The 24,304-nt window shown below is 50.3% G+C and overlaps 1 protein-coding gene across 2 annotated transcripts in view; it reads left to right on the top strand.

Moving 5' to 3' along the window:
- Positions 1-7,473, top strand: part of abcf3 (ATP-binding cassette, sub-family F (GCN20), member 3) — a 90,984-nt gene extending 83,511 nt beyond the window's left edge. For both annotated transcript variants that reach the window (XM_085989644.1, XM_085989642.1), the window contains exons 18-21: positions 3,449-3,540; positions 4,466-4,598; positions 5,369-5,456; positions 6,943-7,473. In XM_085989644.1, the coding sequence (XP_085845770.1) occupies positions 3,449-3,540; positions 4,466-4,598; positions 5,369-5,456; positions 6,943-7,101 (472 nt within the window). In that variant the 3' untranslated portion in view covers positions 7,102-7,473. The remainder of the gene's footprint in view (positions 1-3,448; positions 3,541-4,465; positions 4,599-5,368; positions 5,457-6,942) is intronic.
- Positions 7,474-24,304: the final 16,831 nt, after the last annotated feature.

A 24,304-nucleotide genomic window follows, 5' to 3' on the forward strand; every position in this document is an offset into this window, starting at 1 on the left:
GGGGGAGGGGCCGGAGAGAGGGACAGAGGGGAGTGGGGGAGCGGGGGAGGGGAGGGGTGGGGGGTGGGGAGAGGGAGACGGGGGGGAAGGGGAGGGGGAGGGAGAGAGGGGAGGGAGGGATAGGACAGGGAGAGGACATGACAGGGAGAGGGGGGACACACAGGGGCAGGGAGACCAAACGCCCCAAAATTGCCCTCGCAACGCGGGGCTCCCCAGCTAGTTAAATATATTCAAGAAGGAGTTGGATATACTCCTTAAGGCTAAAGGGATCAAGGGATATGGGGAGAAGGCAGGGACAGGGTACTGAATTTGGATGATCAGCCATGATCTCATTAAATGGCGGAGCAGGCTCGAGGGGCCGAATGGCCTACTCCTGCTCCTATCTTCTATGTTTCTCTCTCTCTCTCTCTGGCGCTCCGCCACTCACTCTCTCTCTCTCTCTCTCTCTGGCGCTCCGCCTCTCTCTCTCTGGCGCTCTCCCTCTCTCCCTCCCTCTCTCTCTCTCCCGCCCCCTCTCTCCCGCCCCCCCCCCCCTCTCAATTCAATTCAATTTGCTTTATTGGCATGATAAGGTACATCTTATGTTGCCAAAGCATCAAAATACATTTATGGTTGAACACATAAACGGAGATCTATTCATACAGTGTATAAACAGATATATCCCTGAGTGTATAAATATACATTCGCATAATTTATATATACTCTTCTTAGGTTTACTGGTTGTCCCTCTGTTTATGGCAAGCTGTAACATAGTGTGCCGCTAGTGTTACACAGTTTCTCTCTTCCCCCTAGTAGGTATGGGAGTTTTTGGTCATCATTCAAATTTCTGAATTCAGGGCATATTTGTGAGAATTTTTGGTAGAAATTCTCCCTGATGCCCTGATATTTTCCACAGGCTGTGAGGAAGTGCATCTCTGTCTCCACCACTCCCTGACTGCAGTGAAAGCATATCCTGTCCTCTCTTGGCAGCCTGGTCTGCCTGTGTCTGCCTTTTTCGATCGCCAGGCTATGTTCACTAAGTCTGTACCTTGTCAAGGTTTTTCTCAGTTTGTTATCCTTTACCATGGTCAGGTACTCAGCCATGTTGTATTGTCTGTTTAGGGCCAAGTAGCAATTGAGTTTGCTTTGGGTTTTTGTTGTTTCTGCCCAATATGACAGGTATTTTTCCTTTTGCTTAGTGACAATTGTGTTGGGTCGAATTCTCTGTGCTACGATGTCACTGTCCTGGGGCTGGTTATTGTTAGTAGTTACTTCACTGAGTCCCAGGACTAGTTGACTGAGGGAGTTCTTCTTTATGGTCCTCTCTTGGCATTTCAAGGCTTCGTAATGATAGCAGTGGGGGTTGCTCATTTTTAGGTGTTTCCAAAATTTGGTGGCTCTTTTTTGGATAGTAATTATTAGTGGAAATTGGCCTAGTTCTGCCCTGCATGCATTGTTTACGGTTTTCCTTTGAGTCCGGAGGATACTTTTACAGAATTCTGCATGTAGGATCTCAATTGGGTGTTTGTCCCATTTTGCAAATTCTTGTTGTGTTAGCGGTCCTCACACTTCACTGCCATAGAGTGCAATTGGTTCAATTACTGATTTGAAAATTTTGAGCCAAATGCTAATTGGGATTTCTATTTGGATTGATCTTTTAATGGCATAGAAAGCCCTTCTAGCTTTCTCTTTCAGTTCATTCACAGCCAGTTTGAAATTTCCTGTAGAGCTGATTTTTATGCCCAAGTATGTGTAGTTAGTGGTTTGTTCGATTTTAGTTGTTCCTAGTGTGAGATTTATTTTGGGTCCCTGATGTCTGGATCTTTGCTGGAACACGAGGACTTTGGGTTTTTTGGAGGTTTATTGTCAGGGCCCAGGTCTGACAGACCGACTCCAGCAGATCCAGGTTCTGCTGTAGACCCTCCTTTGTTGGTGACAGCAGAACCAGGTCGTCTGCATAGAGGAGGAATTTAACCTTGGATTCATATAGGGTGAGACCGGGTGCTGTAGATTGTTCAAGTAGTTTTGCCAATTCATTTATGTAAATATTAAAGAGTGTCGGTGAGATTGGCGAGCCCTGCGTCACCCCCCGCCCCTGTGGGAAGTATTTTGTTTGTTTGTCTCCAATTTAACTGCACATTTGTTGTTTGTATACATTGATTTAATTACATCATATGTTTTTCCCCCTACCCCGCTTTCGATAAGTTTCAGGAATAGGCCGTCGTGCCAGATGGGATCGAAAGCCTTCTGGAAATCTATAAAGCATGCGTAGATTTTGCTTTTGTTTTGATGAACGTGTTTGTCAATTAGGGTCTGTAGGGTGAAGATATGATCTGATGTTCTATAGTTTGGCAGGAATCCAATTTGGCGTTTTACTCAAGACATTGTGCTCCTCAAGGAAGTTTATAAGTCTTTTGTTTATGATACTACAGAAAACTTTCCCCAGGTTACTGTTTACACAGATGCCTCGATAGTTATTTGGGCGATAGTTATTTTGGGTCACCTTTATCCCCACTTTTTGTATATGGGCGTTATGAGTCCTTTGTTCCAGATATCAGGGAAGTAACCGACACTCAGAACCAAGTTGAAGAGTTTCAGTATAGCCAATCTCATTTTATCGTCCGTGTGTTTAATCATCTCGCTTAGGATGCCGTCTGTCCCGCAAGCTTTTCCTGGTCACAGGTCCTTGAGTTTTTCAATTAGCTCTTTTTCAGATATTATGGGGTCTATCGGGTTCTCTCTCTCTCTCTCTCTCTCTCTCTCTCTCTCTCTCTCTCTCTCTCTCTCTCTCTCTCTCTCTCTCTCTCTCTCTCTCTCTCTCTCTCTCTCTCTCTCTCTCTCTCCCTCCCTCTCTCTCTCTCTCTCTCTCTCTCTCTCTCTCTCTTTCCCCCCCCCCTCTCTCTCTCTCTCTCTCTCCCTGCCCCCCCACTCTTCCATTGTTTCTGGCTGCTTCTCAATCAGTAATCCACACCCATGTTTGAAACATTTGTTTTAGTTCATGTTCGCTGTCATTTTTGACAAGTGAGTCTGCAGGAGATTGGAAACTGTCCACATTCTCATACTTTGGCAGCACAGTATTCAACCACAGCCTTTCGTTATACAATACGCCAAGTGAGAACACAGCAATACAATAGTCAGAAAAATGAGTGTAATTCCGATTGGTGCCAGTACCAAACTATATTGTCTAGTTTGAGCAGAACTATATTTCCATGTTTCTGCTGGATACCTCAATCAAAATGGTCCTTTGTTATGATGGTGTTACTGAAGAAGTTGTTTTTGTGCCTGGCAGCGAGCGTTAGCGGGATTGCGCTTGCCTGCGCTGCTGGCTCGCTGTCGCTGTCTAAGCTGAGACACGAGGAATGTGCGCTTGGGTGAGACAGTGGAATCGCACGTCGGGACGAGGCAGAGAAATGACCGTTCTGTCTGTCGGCACACCCCTCCTCATTCCTTTTTTGTTTTCTCTGGGCAGGAATTTAAAAATCGGCTACTTTAGTCAGCACCACGTGGACCAGTTGGAGATGAATGTCAACTCGGTAGAACTCTTGGCAACAAAGTTCCCAGGTAAGGAGCAGCGAGAATCTCTGTCGGGGGGAGGGTGGTGAGAGCGGAGAGATCCGCGGGCACCGAGGCAATCGGGCACAGTGCCGCGGCGCTTTACTTTCCGGGTTAAAAACCCCCAAACCGGGTATACTGGGTAAGTGCCGAATCCTGGATTGTGGACCCGCGCTTGCTCAAAGCCAGGAATCTCCGCCATTCGCTGCCTCTTGCTTCCTGTATTGGCTTCAGGAGGTCGGCAGACAAAGGAGGGAAGCCAGTTGCCAATCCTAGCTCGTTCTAGTGTTGGGACCACTGCTCTTTCTGATGTACATTAATGACCTGGACTTGGGTATACAGGCATAACTTCAAAGTTTGCAGATGACACAAAACTCGGCAATGTAGTAAACAGTGAGGAGGATAGTAACAGACCAGGAGGACACAGACAGACTGGTGAAATGGGCAGACACATGGCAGATGAAATTTAACGTAGATAAGTGTGAAGTGATTCACTTTGGAAGAAAAATGAGAGGCAATATAAAAATGGTCGAATTTTAAAGTGGTTGCAGGAACAGGGAGGCCTGGGGGGGTGCGTACACTAATCATCGCTTGTAATAGGTGTTTGTGAATTTTGTGCTAATGGTGAGATGTTGGTGCTGGTGATTGCAGCTATTTTAAACTGGCCACAATGCACGTCATTGGGAATAGTAAGACTGTGCACCCCACCCACGATCGCCCACCCCAGATCCCCAACCAGCCCCGTACGTACCCCTCCCGGAAGCCAGAGTGTGGAGCCACAGGGGAAAGCGGGGTTGCTGTGGGTTTCTGGTTGCACCCTGATGTATAACCGGGACGTGTTCAGGAGGCTGGCGGGGGCGTCGCAATATATAACGGGATGGCACTGAGTCCTGCGCTGCTTGTAACAGGTATTTTTTCTCTCCTGCATCTACAGGGAGGCCGGAGGAGGAGTACCGGCACCAGCTGGGTGGTTATGGGATATCTGGAGACCTGGCTGTCCGACCAGTAGCTAGTTTATCGGGAGGACAGAAGAGCAGGGTGGCGTTTGCACAGATGACAATGCCTCGGTAACCACCATGTCTTTCCTGGTCACTGTTGGTTCATGTGCCTTGTTTGGTCTTTCACTGCAGAGTAAACACCCAGTCCCTGCATCTCCAGCCTCGAATGTTGGCCACTCTTCTCCCTCCCCCTCCTTGCCCCCTCCCCAGGGCCCCCTGCCTTGCCCCCCCGGCCCTGCTATACCCCTGGTAGGATGGCAGCCAGGTCCTGTCCTCAACGATGTCCACACACACACACACTTCCACTAGACAACGATCAGAAGGAGCCCTGCTTGATCATCTTTTCTCTCTCCTGAACACGTAGTGTATGGATGTCCGTTGTAAGTCCTTTACCGCCCTCAGTTGACATCAGCTTATTCAGGCCAGACTAGAATCTTCCTGGCCCAGAATCATGCAGTGCAGAGGACGGCCATTACACCCGCGCTGACTCTCGAAGATCTAACCACTTTGCATCAATCCCCTGCTCTTTCCTCGTATCCTTTTTAACTTTTTCTCGTCTGTCGGCTGCTGACTGACCCTGGGAGAATCCTAACTCCCGATAAACCAGCAGGTTTTGGGCATTTGCGGTGAATGCCTTGTTTTCCTGCTGTGGCGACAGACCTTTCACTTGGGTCTTTTGCTACAGCCTTTGTTGTCCATCACACTGGCTGATTCACTCCGTCTCTCGCTGTGTTTCTGCTCATTATCCTGTGTAGGATTCTTGTCTTATTGATCATCAGTGCTGCTCATTATTTCACTCACTTTCTCTGAAGTATAGAGTGTTTGTTTTTAAATTCCAGCCCCAATTTCTATATACTTGATGAACCTACGAACCACCTGGACATGGAGACCATCGAGGCACTGGGAAATGCACTACAGAAGTTCAAGGTAAAAATGTTTGATGGGGCTGTTTCCAGAAATATCAAGACTTTACCCAAGCAACTTACTAAGTCAGTGCTAACACTCAAACGTAAATTGTTTATTGAGCAGTACCTTAGATGCTGGTCTCCACCTCTCGGGCTTGAGTTCAGATGCAGCCCAGGCCTGGAGCATAGGAACAGGAGGAGGCCATTCAGCCCCTCGAGCCTGTTCCAACATTCAATGGGATCACAGCTGATCTGACACATTTGCTCCCCAGAATCGAGTCTAAGATTTGTTCCAGAATCCCAAATATGGGACTGTCCTGTGTGTCTGAAGGTATTTCATTTTTGAGAGATTTTAATTTTGTTTTTAAAAATCAGTTAAAATAAAATCTGGGTTGTTGGTGCTATTGGCTGGGAGTTGGGGGGGTGGACCAGTCACACTTTCCACTCCTGATCTCACTCCAGTGACCCCCTGCAGGATGTTGAGTGATACTCGATTGTCAGATAGTAATGTCCAGTGGAACATTTTCACCCAAAGGATGGTGGAGTTTCAGAATGAGTCGCCATGAACTCTGCATGCGAGGCCGGTCTGTCTTTTTCCTGACACCGGGGAGAACTCCCCTGCTGTTCTTCAAATAGTGGCCGTGGGATCTTGGGCCCAGTGAATCCAGGAAAATCTGAGGGAGGTGTCCCTTACGGGCGCGCTTCACTCCGCCACCCCCCAGATTTTCCTGTACTCGCTGGGCTCAAGCGATCTGCTTGCGCTGGGTGCAGGAATCGGAAAGTCTGCCCCAGTGTGCTTATACTGAATTATTTTAAGAAAGAAGAACTTGTATTTCTGTCGTGTCTTTCATGACATCCGGACATCCCAAAGCACTTTACAGCCAATGGAGTGCTTTTTAAAGTGTAGTCACTGTCGTGATGTCGGAAACGTGGCAGCCAAATTGAGCACAGTGTGATCCCACAATGTTGAGGGATAAATATTGGTCAGGACACCGGGAAGAACTCCCCAGCTCCTCTTCAAAATAGTGCCATGGGATCTTTTACGTCCACCTGAGTGAGCAGACGGGACCTCGGTTTAACGTCTCATCCAGAAGACGGCCCCTCCGACAGTGCGGCACTCCCTCAGTACTGCCCCTCCGACGGTGCGGCCCTCCCTCAGTACTGCCCCTCCGACGGTGCGGCCCTCCCTCAGTACTGCCCCTCCGACGGTGCGGCCCTCCCTCAGTACTGCCCCTCCGACGGTGCGGCCCTCCCTCAGTACTGCCCCTCCGACGGTGCGGCCCTCCCTCAGTACTGCCCTTCCGACGGTGCGGCCCTCCCTCAGTACTGCCCCTCCGACAGCGCGGCGCTCCCTCAGTACTGCACAGGAGGTCAGCCTGGATTATGGGCTCGACTCTCTGGAGTGGAGCTCAAAGCCACGCTCTTCTGACTGCGAGGCGAGAGTGCATGTGGAGAGTTATGTATTTGACGTGGTCCTGTTGCTGCAGTAATGCTGTGTGCTCTGGCAGGGCGGGGTGATACTGGTATCTCACGACGAGCGGCTGATCCGCAAGGTGTGCAAGGAGCTGTGGGTGTGCGGCTGCGGCACCGTGAAGCGAGTCGACGGTGGCTTCGACGAGTACAAAGACATTCTCCAGGAACAGTTCCGCAAGGAGGGATTTCTATGAGGCCGCGTCCTTCGGCCCGACCCCTCTGCGACCCGGGCATCGAGGACTGACTTGCTGCTTTCATCGGGCGAGACTGTGAATATGGCCCACTTTTGGCACCTCCCATTTCTTCACTTTAAGGGACTGGTCTCGATTGGTTCCCCACATTAGAGACCAGAGATTTGTTTACACTATTCCAGGCCTGGAACTGTTATTACTATTTGTGAACACATCTGTAAATTAAATAAACGCCCCCGCCCCCCCCCCCCCCCCCCGGCTGAATAAATGTTGCTGATCTAATCAGCTGGAAACCTTTTGCAATGATCGGAGTTCAATGCAATAACCCATTGCTAATGTAATAATTGTAATAATTAATAAATATTTGTCCCTTTGCCCACTTTCAGAAGTGCAATCACTATCGGTGAGGTTTGTGGACACTTAAATAAAATTGAAATCCAGTGTGGTTTGGGGAAACATTTCTGCATGCAGAGAGTTTGAACATCATGTGTTTAATGGCAGCCCGGCCCATGTTCGTTGGTGAGTGAGGGGGAACCCTGTGCTCCCCTCGTACAGTCGACCCTCGCTCGGTGCAGCCTGGTCAGTTCTGGTAACGTCCCCGGAACCTGCAGCCGAGGCGACACCGACGCAGATTTTAGGTGAAGAATGAAGTCAGTTTGGGGGCTGAAGGATGTTCCTGACTGCGCTGTAACACAGTCCTCGTGTTGTGCTGCTCTGGGGTGTGTATGGATTGCTCTGGATCACGGGCGACACCAAACAGACTTTCTCTTAAACTGAGTAACGTCAACAAATCATTTGACTACCATAAACATTTTCAAAAATTGACTTTACTTGGTGTATTTTATTAAAAATGATTCACCATTTGCACCCCTCCTGCCCCAAATAATTTTCTCTTGAAAGTACTGACTCCTTGCTGGGATGAAGACTGCCGACCCAACAGCAACAACGTGTACCTATAAAGTGCCTTTAACATAGTAAAATGTCACAAGGTGCTCCACAGGGGTGTTAGCAAACAAAATTTGACACTGAGCCACATAAGGAGAAATTAGGGCAGGTGACCAAAAGCTTGGTTGAAGAGGTAAATTTTAAGGAGAGTAGAGAGGCGGAGAGGTTTAAGGAGGGAATGCTGGAGTTTAGGGCCTCTGTACCTAAAATCAGGGGTCATTCTATGCATGAGCTTTGATATTGAGCATAGCGAAGTGTATAGTCATCAGCTTAGTGCACATATCGAGCGCTGTGTCCAGTTCTGGTCAGTAAGACACTGGGGGCATTGCAGAAAAGAGTTACGAGGCTGATCCTCCCAACATCACTGGGCTGGGCTGTGAGGAAAGAGCGGAGACACTTGGGCTATTCAGCCTTGGCAGGAAGTGATTGAGGTGTGACTTGACAGATGGACAAGGTGGTAAACGCGCACTAAGGAATCGTGACAAGGTGGCACGCAGTCAAACTGGGTACAACAGATTAGGGAATGTTACATGGTGGGGGAGAAAAGAGTTGTCGCAGGAAATACTGGGTCACGGAGTAGAGATGGAAACCCTAGAGTCATTTATGCAATGGTTAGATGATGTGATTTGGGGAGACGCTGTAGGCTGTTGTTGGATGGGTGAGTTAGGGTGAGCTGACTGGCCATCCTCAACCAACAAGCCCACCCACTCAACACTCCTTGTAGTAGGCATGGGTTTACTTTCTCCCTCCTCCCAGGACAGACTGCAGCTAACTGCACTGGAACTTAGATTTTCCTAGTCTGTGCGGGTCAGCACCATGTTTGGAGGCTGTACTCACCTCATCAGGCGAGCACGTATTTGATGTATTGCAGTCAGTTGCGATGTGCGCTGATCTGTATATTTACAATCTTAAACTCACTGAGCTGGGAGAGGTGATCAAGCGCTTATCAGAGCCCTACTGATGAGAAAGGTCCCCGGGTGTTACAGCAACCTTGGTGCCCCCGGCATGGAGAGAGGGAAATGAAACCAGGGTTCCTGCTCCTGATCACCATCCAGCGATCTCTCCTGGAGTGTGTGCCTCTGGACATCAGATCAGGACTTGGTCTGTGAGCCCTGGTGGAATGGATTTCTGATACTGAAGGGTCAAGTGAAGGCTTGATCTTTGACCTCAATGGCAAGGGAATAATCAGAAGCAGCTTTAAAAATCCTCCTAAGTCCCCGACAGCTGGAAGTTACCACACTGGAGAAGGCCCATCGCCCCTCTTCAACCCTACTTTAATCTTGCTTCCCTGTATCCTTTTATATTCTTCCATTAAATTCTATATCCAATTCCCTTTATCAATGGTGTGACAAGTCTCTCCCTCAGTAGCCCCCCTTTTATGCTGAAGCCTTTCCTGTTCCAATAGCCCTCTGAAAACATTTCATCCAACTCCTGCAGTACCCTGCCTCCTTAGGCCACAGATCTCAGCCTGGGGATACCCAGGTCGGCTAACATGGGGAGGGTGTACCTCAAAGAGCACGAGTCAGACTTGTACTGCGCAAACTCAGAGGGCTGGATTCCTGGCTCGGTGCAGTACTGAGCCACACAGGTCAGTTAGCTGATGTAGGGGCGACTGGGGGGTGGAATTGGCTGCAACACCCCGGGACGGGGGTGGAAAGGTGCAGGAATAAGGCCGGGCTCCTGCTGCTCATCTCGTGTCGTGATGCCCCTTCCCACTTCGCGGAGAGTGGGTGCCAGGCCAGGGACAGCCACAATGCCCTCTGCAGTCGAATATCCCAAAGCTGGCAGCCGGGTCCCCAAAAGTGAAGGAGCAGCCCCCTTTAACTGGGCCCCGGGGAGCTTTGGAGAAGAGGGGTTGGGTGGCTCCATCTCCAAAGCAACCGCTCGCACTGGGATGGGAGGTCAATGCAGCAACACATTTAAAGGCTGATTGCAATCTGTCTGGGCCCACCCCCTAATGTGGGGAGGGTAGGGAGCCTGGGATTGTTTACTGTGGGAGGGTAGGGAGCCCGGGATTGGGTACTGTGGGAGGAAAGAACATAAGAATTAGGAGCAGGAGTCGGCCATTCGGCCCCTCGAGCCTGCTCCACCATTCAATAAGATCATGGCTGATCTTCAACCTCGACTCCACTTTCCTGCCCGATCTCCATATCCCTCGATTCCTCTAGAGTCCAAAAATCTATCGACCTCGGCCTTGAATATACTCAAAGACTCAGCCTCCACAGCCCTCTGGGGTAGAGAATTCCAAAGATTCACCACCCTCTGAGTGAAGAAATTCCTCCTCATCTCTGTCCTAAATGGCCGACCCCTTATCCTGAGACTGTGACCCCTGGTTCTAGACACTCCAGCCAGGGGAAACAATCTCTCAGCATCTACCCTGTCAATCCCCCTCAGAATCTTGTATGTTTCAATGAGATCACCTCTCATTCTTCTAAACTCCAGCAAGTATCGGCCCATTCTACACAATCTCTCATCATAGGACAGCCCTCTCATCCCAGGAATCAATCTAGTGAATCTTCGTTGCACCGCCTCCAAGGCAAGTATATCCTTCCTTAGATAAGGAGACCAAAACTGTGCCCAGTACTCCAGGTGTGGCCTCACCAAGGCCCTGTACAATTGGAGCAAGACTTCCTTACTCTTATACTCCAACCCGCTTACAATAAAGGCCAACATGCCATTTGCCTTCCTTATTGCTTGCTGTACCTGTATGCTAGCTTTCTGTTTCTTGCACGAGGACACCCAGGTTCCTCTGAACACCAACATTTGAAAGTTCCTCACCATTTAAAAAAGTCTTTTTCTATTCGACCAACGTGGGAGCCCAGGATTGGTTACTGCGGAGAGGGTGAGGAGCCCAGGATTGGTTACTGTGGGGGAGGGGGAGGAGCCTGGGATTGGTTACTGGGGGAGGGGGAGGAGCCTGGGATTGGTTACTGCGGGAGGGTGAGGCGCCCGGGATTGATTACTGCGGGAGGGTGAGGAGCCCGGGATTGGTTACTGCGGGAGGGTGAGGAGCCTGGGATTGGTTACTGTGGGGGAGGGGGAGGAGCCTGGGATTGGTTACTGCAGGAGGGTGAGGAGCCCGGGATTGGTTACTGCGGGAGGGTGAGGAGCCCGGGATTGGTTACTGCGGGAGGGTGAGGAGCCCGGGATTGGTTACTGCGGGAGGGTGAGGAGCCCGGGATTGGTTACTGCGGGAGGGTGAGGAGCCCGGGATTGGTTACTGCGGGAGGGTGAGGAGCCCGGGATTGGTTACAGCGGGAGGGTGAGGAGCCCGGGATTGGTTACTGCGGGAGGGTGAGGAGCCCGGGATTGATTACTGCGGGAGGGTGAGGAGCCCGGGATTGGTTACTGTGGGAGGGTGAGGAGCCTGGGATTGGTTACTGTGGGGGAGGGTGAGGGTGAGGAGCCTGGGATTGGTTACTGTGGGGGAGGGTGAGGAGCCTGGGATTGGTTACTGCAGAAGGGTGAGGAGCCCAGGATTGGTTACTGCGGGGGAGGGGGCGGAGCCTGGGATTGGTTACCGTGGGAGGGTGAGGAGCCTGGGATTGGTTACTGCAGGAGGGTGAGGAGCCTGGGATTGGTTACTGTGGGAGGGTGAGGAACCCGGGATTGGTTACTGTGGGAGGGTGAGGAGCCTGGGATTGGTTACTGTGGGAGGGTGAGGAGCCTGGGATTGGTTACCGTGGGAGGGTGAGGAGCCTGGGATTGGTTACTGCAGGAGGGTGAGGAGCCCGGGATTGGTTACCGTGGGAGGGTGAGGAGCCTGGGATTGGTTACTGTGGGAGAGTGAGGAGCCCGGGATTGGTTACCGTGGCTAAGTCACATAAATTGAACCCTGATATGTTGGGATTTGGCATAGACTCGAGAACCAGGGGCATAGGTTCAAGATTAGAAGAGGGGAGGGGCACGGATTTTATATTGAACTACTTTACAGAGTGCGGGATGATCTGTCCAGGTAGTGGGTGGGGCAGAAGTGTGGGAACATTTAAGGAAGAGTTATGTAGTTGGGCATTAGAGGGAATAGTGGTTGGGAATGGCTGGATGGACTGCAAGTCTTTTCCTGTCTTGTACTCTCCTGCACTCCTCTGAAACATCGAGCTCCCTAAATGTGCGAGTGATTAACAGAGCTGTCTGCCATCATACTGAGCCATGGAGACAATGAACGTCCCAGGTTCAGTGCCCAGTCTGTTGGTAGCTGATCATGGTTAGAGCTGCCAGAACAGTGAGTGCAAGAACCAGGCCTCCAAATCACTCCTGCTCACAACCCAGTGCCTCCTACAGGAAAATGAACGTGTGTGTCAAGATATAAGCGGAGAGGATTGGCCTGGGCTGGGGTGTGATGCCTCCCACAACTGAATAGCCAGTTAACACTCCGGGTTGGATTTCTCTCTTCCTGCCCCTAGCGGGTTGGGCCAGGACTTGTGCTTAGCTGCCACAGCCCCAGCCCAGTTTTCCTGCTGAGCTCTCCACAGGATTCCCATCATCAAGTGGGAGCCACGTACCCCGAGGGATGTGGCAGGAGTGCGGCTGCCCCAGAAGAGCCGGGAGCAGCATGAAGGCAGAAGACTTCAATAAAACTCCTCTGCAATGGAGGGAGAGGCCTCCAGGAAGTACTGTCGTGATTTCCCAGTGAAGGACATAGAAACATAGAAGATAGGAGCAGGAGTCGGCCATTCGAGCCTGCTCCGCCATTCAATGTGATCATGGCTGATCATCCAAATTCAGTACCCTGTCCCTGCCTTCTCCCCATATCCCTTTAGCCTCAAGAAATATATCCAACTCTTTCTTGAATATATTTAATGAACTGGCTTCCACCGCCCTCTGTGGTAGGGAATTCCACAGGTTCACCACTCTCTGGGTGAAGAAATTCCTCCTCATTTCAGTCCTAAATGGCTTACCCCTTATCCTTAGACTATGACCCCTGGTTCTGGACTCCCCGGCCATCAAAAACATCCTTCCTGCATCTAGTCTGTCCAGGCCTGACAGAATTTTATAGGTTTCGATGAGGTCCCCTCTCAACCTTCTAAACTCCAGTGAGTATAAGCCCAATCGACACAATCTCTCCTCATACGTCATTCCTGCCATCCCAGGTATCAGCCTGGTGAATCTTCGCTGCACTCCCTCCATGGCAGGAGGCCATTCAGTCACCTTGAGCCTCATGGGTGATCTGCACCTCAACTCCATTTACCTGCCTTTGCTCCGTATCCCTCGATACTCAACATTACCCAACAAAAATCTATCGAGCACCAGCGTGACTCCTCAACCAGAGGAAATAGTTTCTCTCTATCTACCCTATCAACTCCTTTAGTCATCTTAAACACCTCAATTAAATCATAAACATAAGAAATAGGAGCCTGCTCCGCCGCTCGGCCCCTCGAGCCTGCTCCGCCGCTCGGCCCCTCGAGCCTGCTCCGCCGCTCCGCCCCTCGAGCCTGCTCCGCCGCTCGGCCCCTCGAGCCTGCTCCGCCGCTCGGCCCCTCGAGCCTGCTCCGCCGCTCCGCCCCTCGAGCCTGCTCCGCCGCTCCGCCCCTCGAGCCTGCTCCGCCCCTCGAGCCTGCTCCGCCCCTCGGCCCCTCGAGCCTGCTCGGCCCCTCGAGCCTGCTCCGCCGCTCGGCCCCTCGAGCCTGCTCCGCCCCTCGAGCCTGCTCCGCCGCTCGGCCCCTCGAGCCTGCTCCGCCGCTCCGCCCCTCGAGCCTGCTCCGCCGCTCGAGCCTGCTCCGCCCCTCGAGCCTGCTCCGCCCCTCGAGCCTGCTCCGCCGCTCGGCCCCTCGAGCCTGCTCCGCCCCTCGAGCCTGCTCCGCCCCTCGAGCCTGCTTCGGCCCCGCTCGGCCCCTCGAGCCTGCTCCGCCGCTCGGCCCCTCGAGCCTGCTCTGCCATTCAACAAGTTCATGGCTGATCCATCAACTCCACTTTCCCACCCTATCCATCGATTCCCTTAATCTGCAAGCCTAGTCTCTGCAACATCCTCATAATTTAACCCTTTTAGCCCCAATTCAACCCCCAGTGTCCGAGCTCAGACAATGAAGAATAACCAATGGGATGAGATGCCAGCAGGCTGCTGGAACCTTCAGAAGGGGGCAGGTGGGATTAATGAATGATTTCCTGGTATGTGATTTATAAAGTGCCTCATTGCATCTCAGTGTTTCACGTACAGTAATTTGGAAATGCAGTGACTGCAGTTTAGGCACAAGTACTTTCTAAAGCAGTAAAATCTAGGGGTACACTGCATCTCTTCAGGAGATTGATTAAAATCCAGATAGAATACGACGCTAAGATTGGAATACTTCCACATCAGACTTATAGCCTGTAAAGTACATGGCAAAAAATGTTGGGAATCTCAGAAATGGCACGGATATGATGGAATCGTGTCACCCGATCCAGATGTGAATCAGACAGTGAAATGATCATGCACACATTTAACTATAGTTTCCGCACCTTTCCAGGATAATTTTGACGGGGAATTGGCCATGTACTGCTCCAGGGAGGTTATTTCTGCTCTGAATGTACAGCTTTTTCTTTGGGTGGTCGGTCCTTGAAACGCTTTCATATTTGGGATTAGCGACAGTAACTGAGACTTCACTTCAAGCCCTGGTAACAGAAACACTAACGTCTAAAGTTCCAGCCTAGCAGTCGAATATCAAATCGCTAACAATTCATCTTCTCTCGGGCAGGGCAAACAAGCCATGTAAAATTACATTAACAAATGGTTCCCCTTCACTGCCTTTGTGGATTTTTGAAAGCCCCAATCAATGCCCTTATCATTCAGACTCACTGTGTAGTTGGGTGATCAAAGCCTGCCTCGAGCATTTTTTTGTGCCAATTTTCTCCCCTCATCTCCAGAAGGCCAATGCTGGGAGGTGTCCCTTGCTGTGTGGACTTCATGCAAGTCTCCATTCTTCACGTGTGCCTGCAGAGGGAGTGATGGCAAGCTGGAAGGACAAGGGCAGCAGGTGCATGGGAACACCACCACCCAAGTTCCCCACCAAGTTACACCATCCTGACTTGGAAATATATCGGCCATTCCTTCATCGTCACTGGGTCAAAATCCTGGAACTCCCTCCCCAACAGCACTGTGGGAGCACCTTCACCACACAGACTGCAGTGGTTCAAGGCAGCGGCTCACCACCACCTTCTCAAGGGCAATTAGGGATGGGTAAAAAATGCTGGCCTTGCCAGTGACACCCACATTCCAGGAACAAATTTTTAAAAAGCTATCCCACCATGGGAGGCACCCCCAGCCAAGCTGGATCCTGATTTGTCCTCACTCGGCATCTACGCATATGCTTTTTTTTTGGCAGAAACCAATAGATGTAATTTGTGACCAAGGAACGCTGGCAGAGTGCTTGGACTCGAGGATGGGAGTGCTGTACCTGCAACATTACACAAACTGAGATCACAGGGCAGGGGTCAAACCTCGTCAGACTCAGATAGACTGGGCGGTGCATATATTAACTCATTAACTACAGGAATTGCAAGAATGTCCTTGAAACGAGTGGGAACTCTGGAACTTGGAGAGGAGCCACCCAGCACATCTGGAAATCACTCCCTCAAATGAATGTTACTAATTAACATTCAAGCCAAGACATCTGGTCAGAAACTGACTTCAGTGCTCTGAATGTGGATGGTCAGAGTTCAGGACCAGTCCCTACTGGTGGGATCACTGATAACTCAGCCAGTGAACACACTGTACAATTTGGAAGTGACTTATATAGATCGCAGGAGAAGACTTGCATTTATATAGCACCTTTCACGACCACCGGATGTCCCAAAGTGCTTTACAGCCAATGAAGTACTTTTTTGAAGTGTAGGCACTGTTGTAATGTGGGAAACGTGGCAGCCAATTTGCACACAGCAAGCTCCCACAAACAGCAATGTGATAATGACCAGATAATCTGTTTTAGTGATGGTTGAGGGATAAATATTGGCCAGGACACCGGGGAGAACTCCCCTGCTCTTCTTTGAAATAGTGCCGTGGGATCTTTTACGCCCACCTGAGTGCCGACGGGGCCTCAGTTCAACGTCTCCATGAAAGACGGCACCTCCGGCAGTGCAGCACTCCCTCAGTACTACACTGGGCGTGTCAGCCTAGAAGTCTCTGGAGTGTGAATTGAACTTACAACCTTCTGACTCAGAGGAAAGAGTACTACCCACCAAGCCATGGCCGACACCCAGGTTCAACCTCTGGTCTGTGCTGTGCTGATCTCAGCTCGGAGCGGTATGGGAATGATAATTGGTCAGTGTGCCTGGGTGCTCAGTACTGTCCCCCTCAAATCCCTACTCAGTCCCCTGTAAGTTCCTAAATGAAAAATGGCTACTTTGCCAGGGTATCAGAGCTGCTCACTCCCACAGAACCACCCCAGCATCAATCATACCGTCACCTTCTCAAAGACAATTAGGGATGGGCAATAAATGCTGGCCTTGCCAATGACACCCAGATCCCATGAATGAATAAACAAAAGTTATCAGATGAGCAGAGTGGAATATTGCACTGCTTTGAGCATCACACTAACGCAGCCCGTGGTTAGAATAACCTGGCTCCGTGCAAGAGGCATCCCAATATTCTCCCTTCTTCACGGCACAATTCTCAACAAACGTCAGTTATGAACACAATCAGACACTCAGCCTGGCTTGCGGGGGGGGGGGGGGGAAACAATCAAAGTTTGACACCGAGCCAAAGGAGGAAATATTAGGAAAGGTTTGGAGGCAAGCTGCCTCTCCATTATCCAGGAACATGAAGGTGGGTTAGATTTGAATGTGAAACGTACAGCAGCTTTGGAAATGGCAACTGTCTAAGGCTGAACCAGACTGTTTGCATCCTTGGTGTCATTTGACCCCGAGGAGGAGTTTCTGACCACATCCACTCCATCACTAAATCCACCTCTGGAACATCGCCCGACTCCTTCCCTGCCTCCGCTCATCTGCTGCTGAAACCCTCATTCTCGCCTTTGTTACCTCCAGACCTGACTGTTCCAACACTCTCCTAGCTGGCCACCCATCTTTCACCCTCCGTAAACTTCAGCTCATCCAAAACCCTGCTGCCCCGTGTCCCAACTCACATCCAGTCCCGTTCACCCATCACCCCCTGTGCTCACTGCCCCGTGTCCTAACTCGCACCAAGTCCTGTTCACCCATCACCCCCTGTGCTCACTGCCCCGTGTCCTAACTCACACCCAGTCCCATTCACCCATCACCCCGTGCTCACTGCCCCATGTCCTAACTCACACCCAGTCCCGTTCACCCATCACCCCGTGCTCACTGCCCCATGTCCTAACTCACACCCAGTCCCGTTCACCCATCACCCCCTGTGCTCACTGCCCCGTGTCCTAACTCACACCCAGTCCCGTTCACCCATCACCCCTGTGCTCACTGCCCCGTGTCCTAACTCACACCCAGTCCCGTTCACCCATCACCCCCTGTGCTCACTGCCCCGTGTCCTAACTCGCACCCAGTCCCGTTCACCCATCATCCCCTGTGCTCACTGCCCCGTGTCCTAACTCACACCCAGTCCCGTTCACCCATCACCCCGTGCTCACTGCCCCATGTCCTAACTCACACCCAGTCCCGTTCACCCATCACCCCGTGCTCACTGCCCTGTGTCCTAACTCACACCCAGTCCCGTTCACCCATCACCCCTGTGCTCACTGCCCCGTGTCCTAACTCACACCCAGTCCCGTTCACCCATCACCCCGTGCTCACTGCCCCGTGTCCTAACTCACACCCAGTCCCGTTCACCCATCACCCCGTGCTCACTGCCCCGTGTCCTAACTCACACCCAGTCCCGTTCACCCACCACCCCCTGTGCTCACTGCCCCGTGTCCTAACTCACACCCAGTCCCGTTCACCCATCACCCCGTGCTCACTGCCCCGTGTCCTAACTCGCACCCAGTCCCGTTCATCCATCACCCCCTGTGCTCACTGCCCCGTGTCCTAACTCACACCCAGTCCCGTTCACCCATCACCCCTGTGCTCACTGCCCCGTGTCCTAACTCACACCCAGTCCCGTTCACCCATCACCCCTGTGCTCACTGCCCCGTGTCCTAACTCACACCCAGTCCCGTTCACCCATCACCCCGTGCTCACTGCCCCGTGTCCTAACTCACACCCAGTCCCGTTCACCCATCACCCCGTGCTCACTGCCCCGTGTCCTAACTCACACCCAGTCCCGTTCACCCACCACCCCCTGTGCTCACTGCCCCGTGTCCTAACTCACACCCAGTCCCGTTCACCCATCACCCCTGTGCTCACTGCCCCGTGTCCTAACTCACACCCAGTCCCGTTCACCCATCACCCCCTGTGCTCACTGCCCCGTGTCCTAACTCACACCCAGTCCCGTTCACCCATCACCCCGTGCTCACTGCCCCATGTCCTAACTCACACCCAGTCCCGTTCACCCATCACCCCCTGTGCTCACTGCCCTGTGTCCTAACTCACACCCAGTCCCGTTCACCCATCACCCGTGCTCACTGCCCCGTGTCCTAACTCACACCCAGTCCCGTTCACCCATCACCCCGTGCTCACTGCCCCGTGTCCTAACTCACACCCAGTCCCGTTCACCCATCACCCCGTGCTCACTGCCCCGTGTCCTAACTCACACCCAGTCCCGTTCACCCATCACCCCGTGCGCACTGCCCAGTGTCCTCTCACACCCAGTCCCGTTCACCCATCACCCCCTGTGCGCACTGCCCAGTGTCCTAACTCATACCCAGCCCCGTTCACCCATCACCCCGTGCTCACTGCCCCGTGTCCTAACTCGCACCCAGTCCCGTTCACCCATCACCCCGTGCCCTAACTCACACCCAGTCCCGTTCACCCATCACTCCGTGCTCACTGCCCCGTGTCCTAACTCGCACCGTGTGCCGTTCACCCATCACCCCCTGTGCTCACTGCCCCGTGTCCTCACACCCAGTCCCATTCACCCATCACCCCGTGCTCACTGCCCCGTGTCCTAACTCACACCCAGTCCCATTCACCCATCACCCCGTGCTCACCGCCCCGTGTCCTAACTCGCACCAAGTCCCGTTCACCCATCACCCCGTGCTCACTGCCCCGTGTCTTAACTCACACCCAGTCCCGTTCACCCATCACCCCCTGTGCTCACTGCCCCGTGTCCTAACTCACACCCAGTCCCGTTCACCCATCACCCCCTGTGCGCACTGCCCAGTGTCCTAACTCATACCCAGCCCCGTTCACCCATCACCCCCTGTGCTCACTGATCTACATTGGCTCCAGGTCTGGCAACACCTCTATTTTAAAATTCTCATCCTTGTGTTCAAATCCCTCCATGGTCTCGCCCCTCCCTATCTCTAATCTCCTGAGAAATGATCTTGGCTCGGAAGTTCCACATGTAGAATCAATTTGGGTGGAAGTAAGTAATAGTAATGGAAAGGCGGCACTGGTTGGAGTAGTCTATAGGCCCCAGAACAGTAGCTACATTATATGAGTATAAATCAAGAAATTAAGATAGGTACTGCAATAATCGTGTGATCTTAATCTTCATAGATTGGACAAATCAAATTGGCAAAAGCAGCCTTGAGGACGAGTTCAGAGTGTATTCGGGATGGTTTCTTGGAATAATACGTTGTGGAACTGACCAGGGAACAGGCTATTTTAGATCTGGTAATGTGTAATGAAACAGGATTAATTAATGATCCCGTAGTAAAGGATCCTCCGGGGAAGAGTGATCACAACAGGATAGAATTCCACATTCAGTTTGAAGGTGAGAAACTTTGGTCTGAAACTAGAGTATTAAACTTAAATAAAACAATTACAAAAGGTATGAGGAGAGAGTTGGCTAAAGTGGACTGGGAAAATAGATTAGAAGCAAGACAGTAGAAAAGCAAAGGCAGATATTTAAAGAGATATTTTATGACACCCAACAAAGATATATTTCAGTGAGAACCAAAGACTCGAAGAGAAGGATGAACCAACCATGGCTAACCAAGGAAGTTAACGATGGTATTACATTGAAAGAAAGGGCAAACAATGTTGCAAAGATTAGTGGTGGGCCAGAAGATTGGGGGAAATTTTAGAAACCAGCAAAGGATGACAAAAAAATAAAGAGGGGGGGAACTAGCTTACGAGAGTAAACTAGCAAGAAATATAAAACCTGACATTAAGAACTTCTACAAGTATATAAAAGGGAGAGTAGCTAAGGTAAACATTGGTCCCTTAGAGGACGAGACTGGAGAAATAATAATGGGTAACTAGGAAATGGCAGAGGCATTGAACAAATATTTTGTATCTGTTCACAGCAGAGGACACGAAAAACATCCCAGTAATAGTAGAAAATCAAGGGGCAAAAGGGAGGGAGGAACTTAAAACAATCACTATCACTGGAGAAAAAGTACTCGGCAAACTAATGGGACTAAATGCTGACAAGTCCCCTGAACCTGATGGCCTGCATCCTAGGGTCTTAAAAGAAGTGACTACAGAGATAGTGGATGCATTGGTTGTAATCTTCCAAAATTCCCTCGACTCTGGAAAGGTCCCAGCGGATTGGAAAACCCCAATAACACCCTTATTCAAAAAAGGGAGACAGAAAGCAGTAAACTATTGGCCAGTTAGCCTAACATCTGTCATTGGCAAAATGCTCGAATCCATTTAGTAGCAGGGCATTTAGAAAATCAAAATACAATCAAAGTCAGCATGGTTTTATGAAAGGGAAATAGTGTTTGACAAATTTATTAGAGTTCTTGAGGAGGTAACGAGCAGGGTGGATAAAGGGGAACCAGTTGATGTCGTGTATTTGGATTTCCAGAAGGCATTCGACAAGGCGCCACATAAAAGGTTACTGCATAAGATAAGAGCTGATGGTGTTGGGGGTAATATATCAGCATGGATAGAGGATTGGCTAACTAACAGAAAAGAGAGCGTCGGGATAAATGGATCATTTTCAGGATGGCAATCTGTAACTAGTGGGGTACCACAGAGATCAGTGCTGGGGCCTCAACTCTTGTCAATCTATACTTGATGTAGCCAAATTTGTTGTTAATACAAAGATAGGTCAGAAAGCAAGTTGTGAGGAGGACAGAGTCTGCAAAGGGATATAGATCGGTTCAGTGAATGGGCTAGAATTTGGCAGATGGAGTATAATGTGGGAAAATGTGAAGTTATACACTTTGGTAGGAAGAATGGAAAAGAAAAATATTTAAATGGAGAGACTACAGAATGCAGCAGTACAGAGGGATCTGGGGGTCTCTGTACATGAAACACAAAAGGTTAACATGCAGGTGCAGCAAGTAATTAGGAAGGCAAATAGAATGTTGGCCTTTATTTCAAGGGGGGGGGGGTGGAGTATAAAAGTAGGGAAGTCTTGCTACAATTGTATAAGAGCGCTGGTGAGACCACACCTGGAGCACTGCGTACAGTTTTGGTCTCCTTATTTAAAGGACAGATATACTTGCCTTGGAGGCAGTTCAGAGAAGGTTCACGAGGTTGATTCCTGGGATGGAGGGGTTGTCTTATGAGGAAAGGTTGGGCCTATACTCATTGGAGTTTAGAAGAATAAGAGATGATCTTATTGAAACATAGGATTCTGAAGGGGTTGGACAGGGTAGACGCTGAGAGGATGTTTCCCCTCGTCAGGGAATCTAGAACGAGGGGGCATAGTCTCAGAATAAGGGGTCGGCCATTTAAGACGGAGATGAGGAGGAATTTCTTCTCTCAGAGGGTCGTGAATCTTTGGAATTCTTTACCCCAGAGAGCTGTGGAGGTTGGGGCATTGAATATATTTAAGGCTGAGATCGATAGATATTTGAGTAACACGGAGTCGAGGGTTAGGGGGAACAGGCAGGAAAGTGGAGTTTGAGGCCAAAATCAGATCAGCCATGATCTCATTAAATGTTGGAGCAGGCCCGAGGGGCCGAATGGCCTGCTCCTGCTCCTAGTTCTTGTGTTTAGCCCCACAATCCTCAGAGATATCTGCGCTCCTCCAATTCTGGCCTCTTGAGCATCCCCGATATCAATTGCTTCAGCATTGGTGGCCGTGCCTTCAGCTGCCAAGACCCTAAGCTCTGGAATTCCCTCCCTAAACTCTCTCCTTCTTTAAGACGCTCCTTAAAACCTACCTCTTTGACCAAGCTTTTGGTCACCTGCACCAATATCTCCTCAGATGGCTCAGTATCAAATGTTGTTTGATAATCGCTCCTGTGAAGCACCTTGGGACGTTTTACTACGTTAAAGGCGCTATATAAATACAAGTTATTGTTGTTACAGTACCCCAACCCCAGCAAGTCTCCTGTTGGTGAAAATGAATACAGCATGATGATGGGATTTGGTCATCAACAACCAGCTCGGTTAACCATCCCATAAAAGATTGGACTGAAACAAAGCGGTCATACTGTCAATGCTGGGGTCAATACTGATACCAATATTTATATGGAGAAAACAAGTAATGTTATTTTTGGATACTGTTTTGCTCGTGACCCATTTTGGGATTTTATACTATGCTTCCATGGGGGCACCCTGGTATAAGATGTTAGAAATGCTACTATTTAGCGGAGAGATTGGGCCGATACTCTCTGGAATTTAGAAGAATGAGAGGTGATCTCATTGAAACATACAAGATTCTGAGAGGCTGTTTCCCCCTGGCTGGAGAGTCTCAAACCAGGGGTCACAGTCTCAGGATAAGGGGTCGGCCATTTAAGACTGAGATGAGGAGGAATTTCTTCACTCAGAGGGTGGTGAATCTTTGGAATTCTCTGCCCCAGAGGGCTGTGGAGGCTCAGTCGTTGAGTATATTCAAGGCTGAGATCGATAGATTTTTGGACTCTAGGGGAATCAAGGGATATGGAGATCGGGCAGGAAAGTGGAGTTGAGGTCGATGATCAGCCATGATCTTATTGAATGGCGGAGCAGGCTCGAGGGGCCGAATGGCCAACTCCTGCTCCTAATTCTTATGTTTTAGCTCACAAGGGGTTAAATTCACAGGACAGTGGGGCTAGCACACATTGATTAGTATTTAGACAGGGCGCCTGAACCAATGTGCATCACACAATTTATTTAAATATTCGAGTGATCATTCACATTCGGTGCTGCTGCAACAACTCTATTCATTGGAACTCAGCAGGCCTCGCTGCCAAGTCAGGCTGGTGGATTCCACACCAGGGTGGGGGCAGGGGGAAAGAAAAAAAAATCAAAGGTGGGGGGTGGGGTGGTTATTCACTTCGACTAAAGGTCAACACTGGAGTCAGGCTGGGGGAAGGGGAGATTTCGCCCTGGGCTGAAGGCCATAATGCAGCAATATTACTAGTTATTGTACAGAAAGGAAGATAACTCTGAAAACATGGATAGAAACAATCCACAAATGTAGAACAGCACGGCGAGTCCATTATTTTCTTCATGTACAGAAAGTGAAGTCAAGTCAAGCGGAAGAGGTGGTTTTGATCTTTATTTTCAGATACTGGCCTGGTCTCCAAGTGTTAACTCATACTTTGGAGAGATTGGAGAGGCACAAGAGTGTAAATGAGGAAGATACAAATATTCAGATCGGGTCACAAGGGGGTCCTATTGATGCACCCTGAGTTACGCTATCACACAAGTAGATCTAGAGGAGAGGGAGTCAACTCCCATGAAGTTAAGGGGCTCAGACCCTATACAGGAGCGACAGACACCACTGAACCAGAGAAGGGATCTACCGCAGACTCCAATTTGTAACAATCTTTGGGTGCTGTGACATTAGCAGCGCACACACTGCACTTGTGGTCATATTACATTCCTGTTATTTTAACAGAGGGTTATTCCCATTTCAAGCAGTTTAACAAGCTCATTAAATTAGTAAATTTCAGGGAGGTGCTTTTGTTACCAATATCACGTCGCAATTTCAGCCCACGACTGATGCTCTTAATTCATCCTTCAAACTGCTTCCATCCCCAGTGACAGACCTGTGCCCACCAGTACTGTACCCGTGTTATACAGTGACAGACCTGTACGCACCAGTACTGTACCCGTTAGTCAGACCTGTGCCCACCAGTACTGTACCCCAATGTTAGTCAGACCTGTGCCCACCAGTACTGTACCCGTGTTTGTCAGACTTGTGCCCACCAGTACTGTACCCATGTTTGTGTCAGACCTGTGCCCACCAGTACTGTACCCGTTTGCCAGACCTGTATACATCAGCACTGTACCCCAGTGTTAGTGTCAGACCTGTGCCCACCAGTACTGTACACCAGTGTGTCAGACTTGTGCCCACCAGTACTGTACCAGTGTTAGTGACATACCTGTGCCCACCAGTTCTGTACCCCAGTGTTCATAGTCATAGTTA

This window comes from Somniosus microcephalus, chromosome 6, assembly GCF_052327205.1.
Source record: "Somniosus microcephalus isolate GS21.2 chromosome 6, FLI_Smic_1.0, whole genome shotgun sequence".
In the NCBI taxonomy this organism is placed as follows: domain Eukaryota; kingdom Metazoa; phylum Chordata; class Chondrichthyes; order Squaliformes; family Somniosidae; genus Somniosus; species Somniosus microcephalus.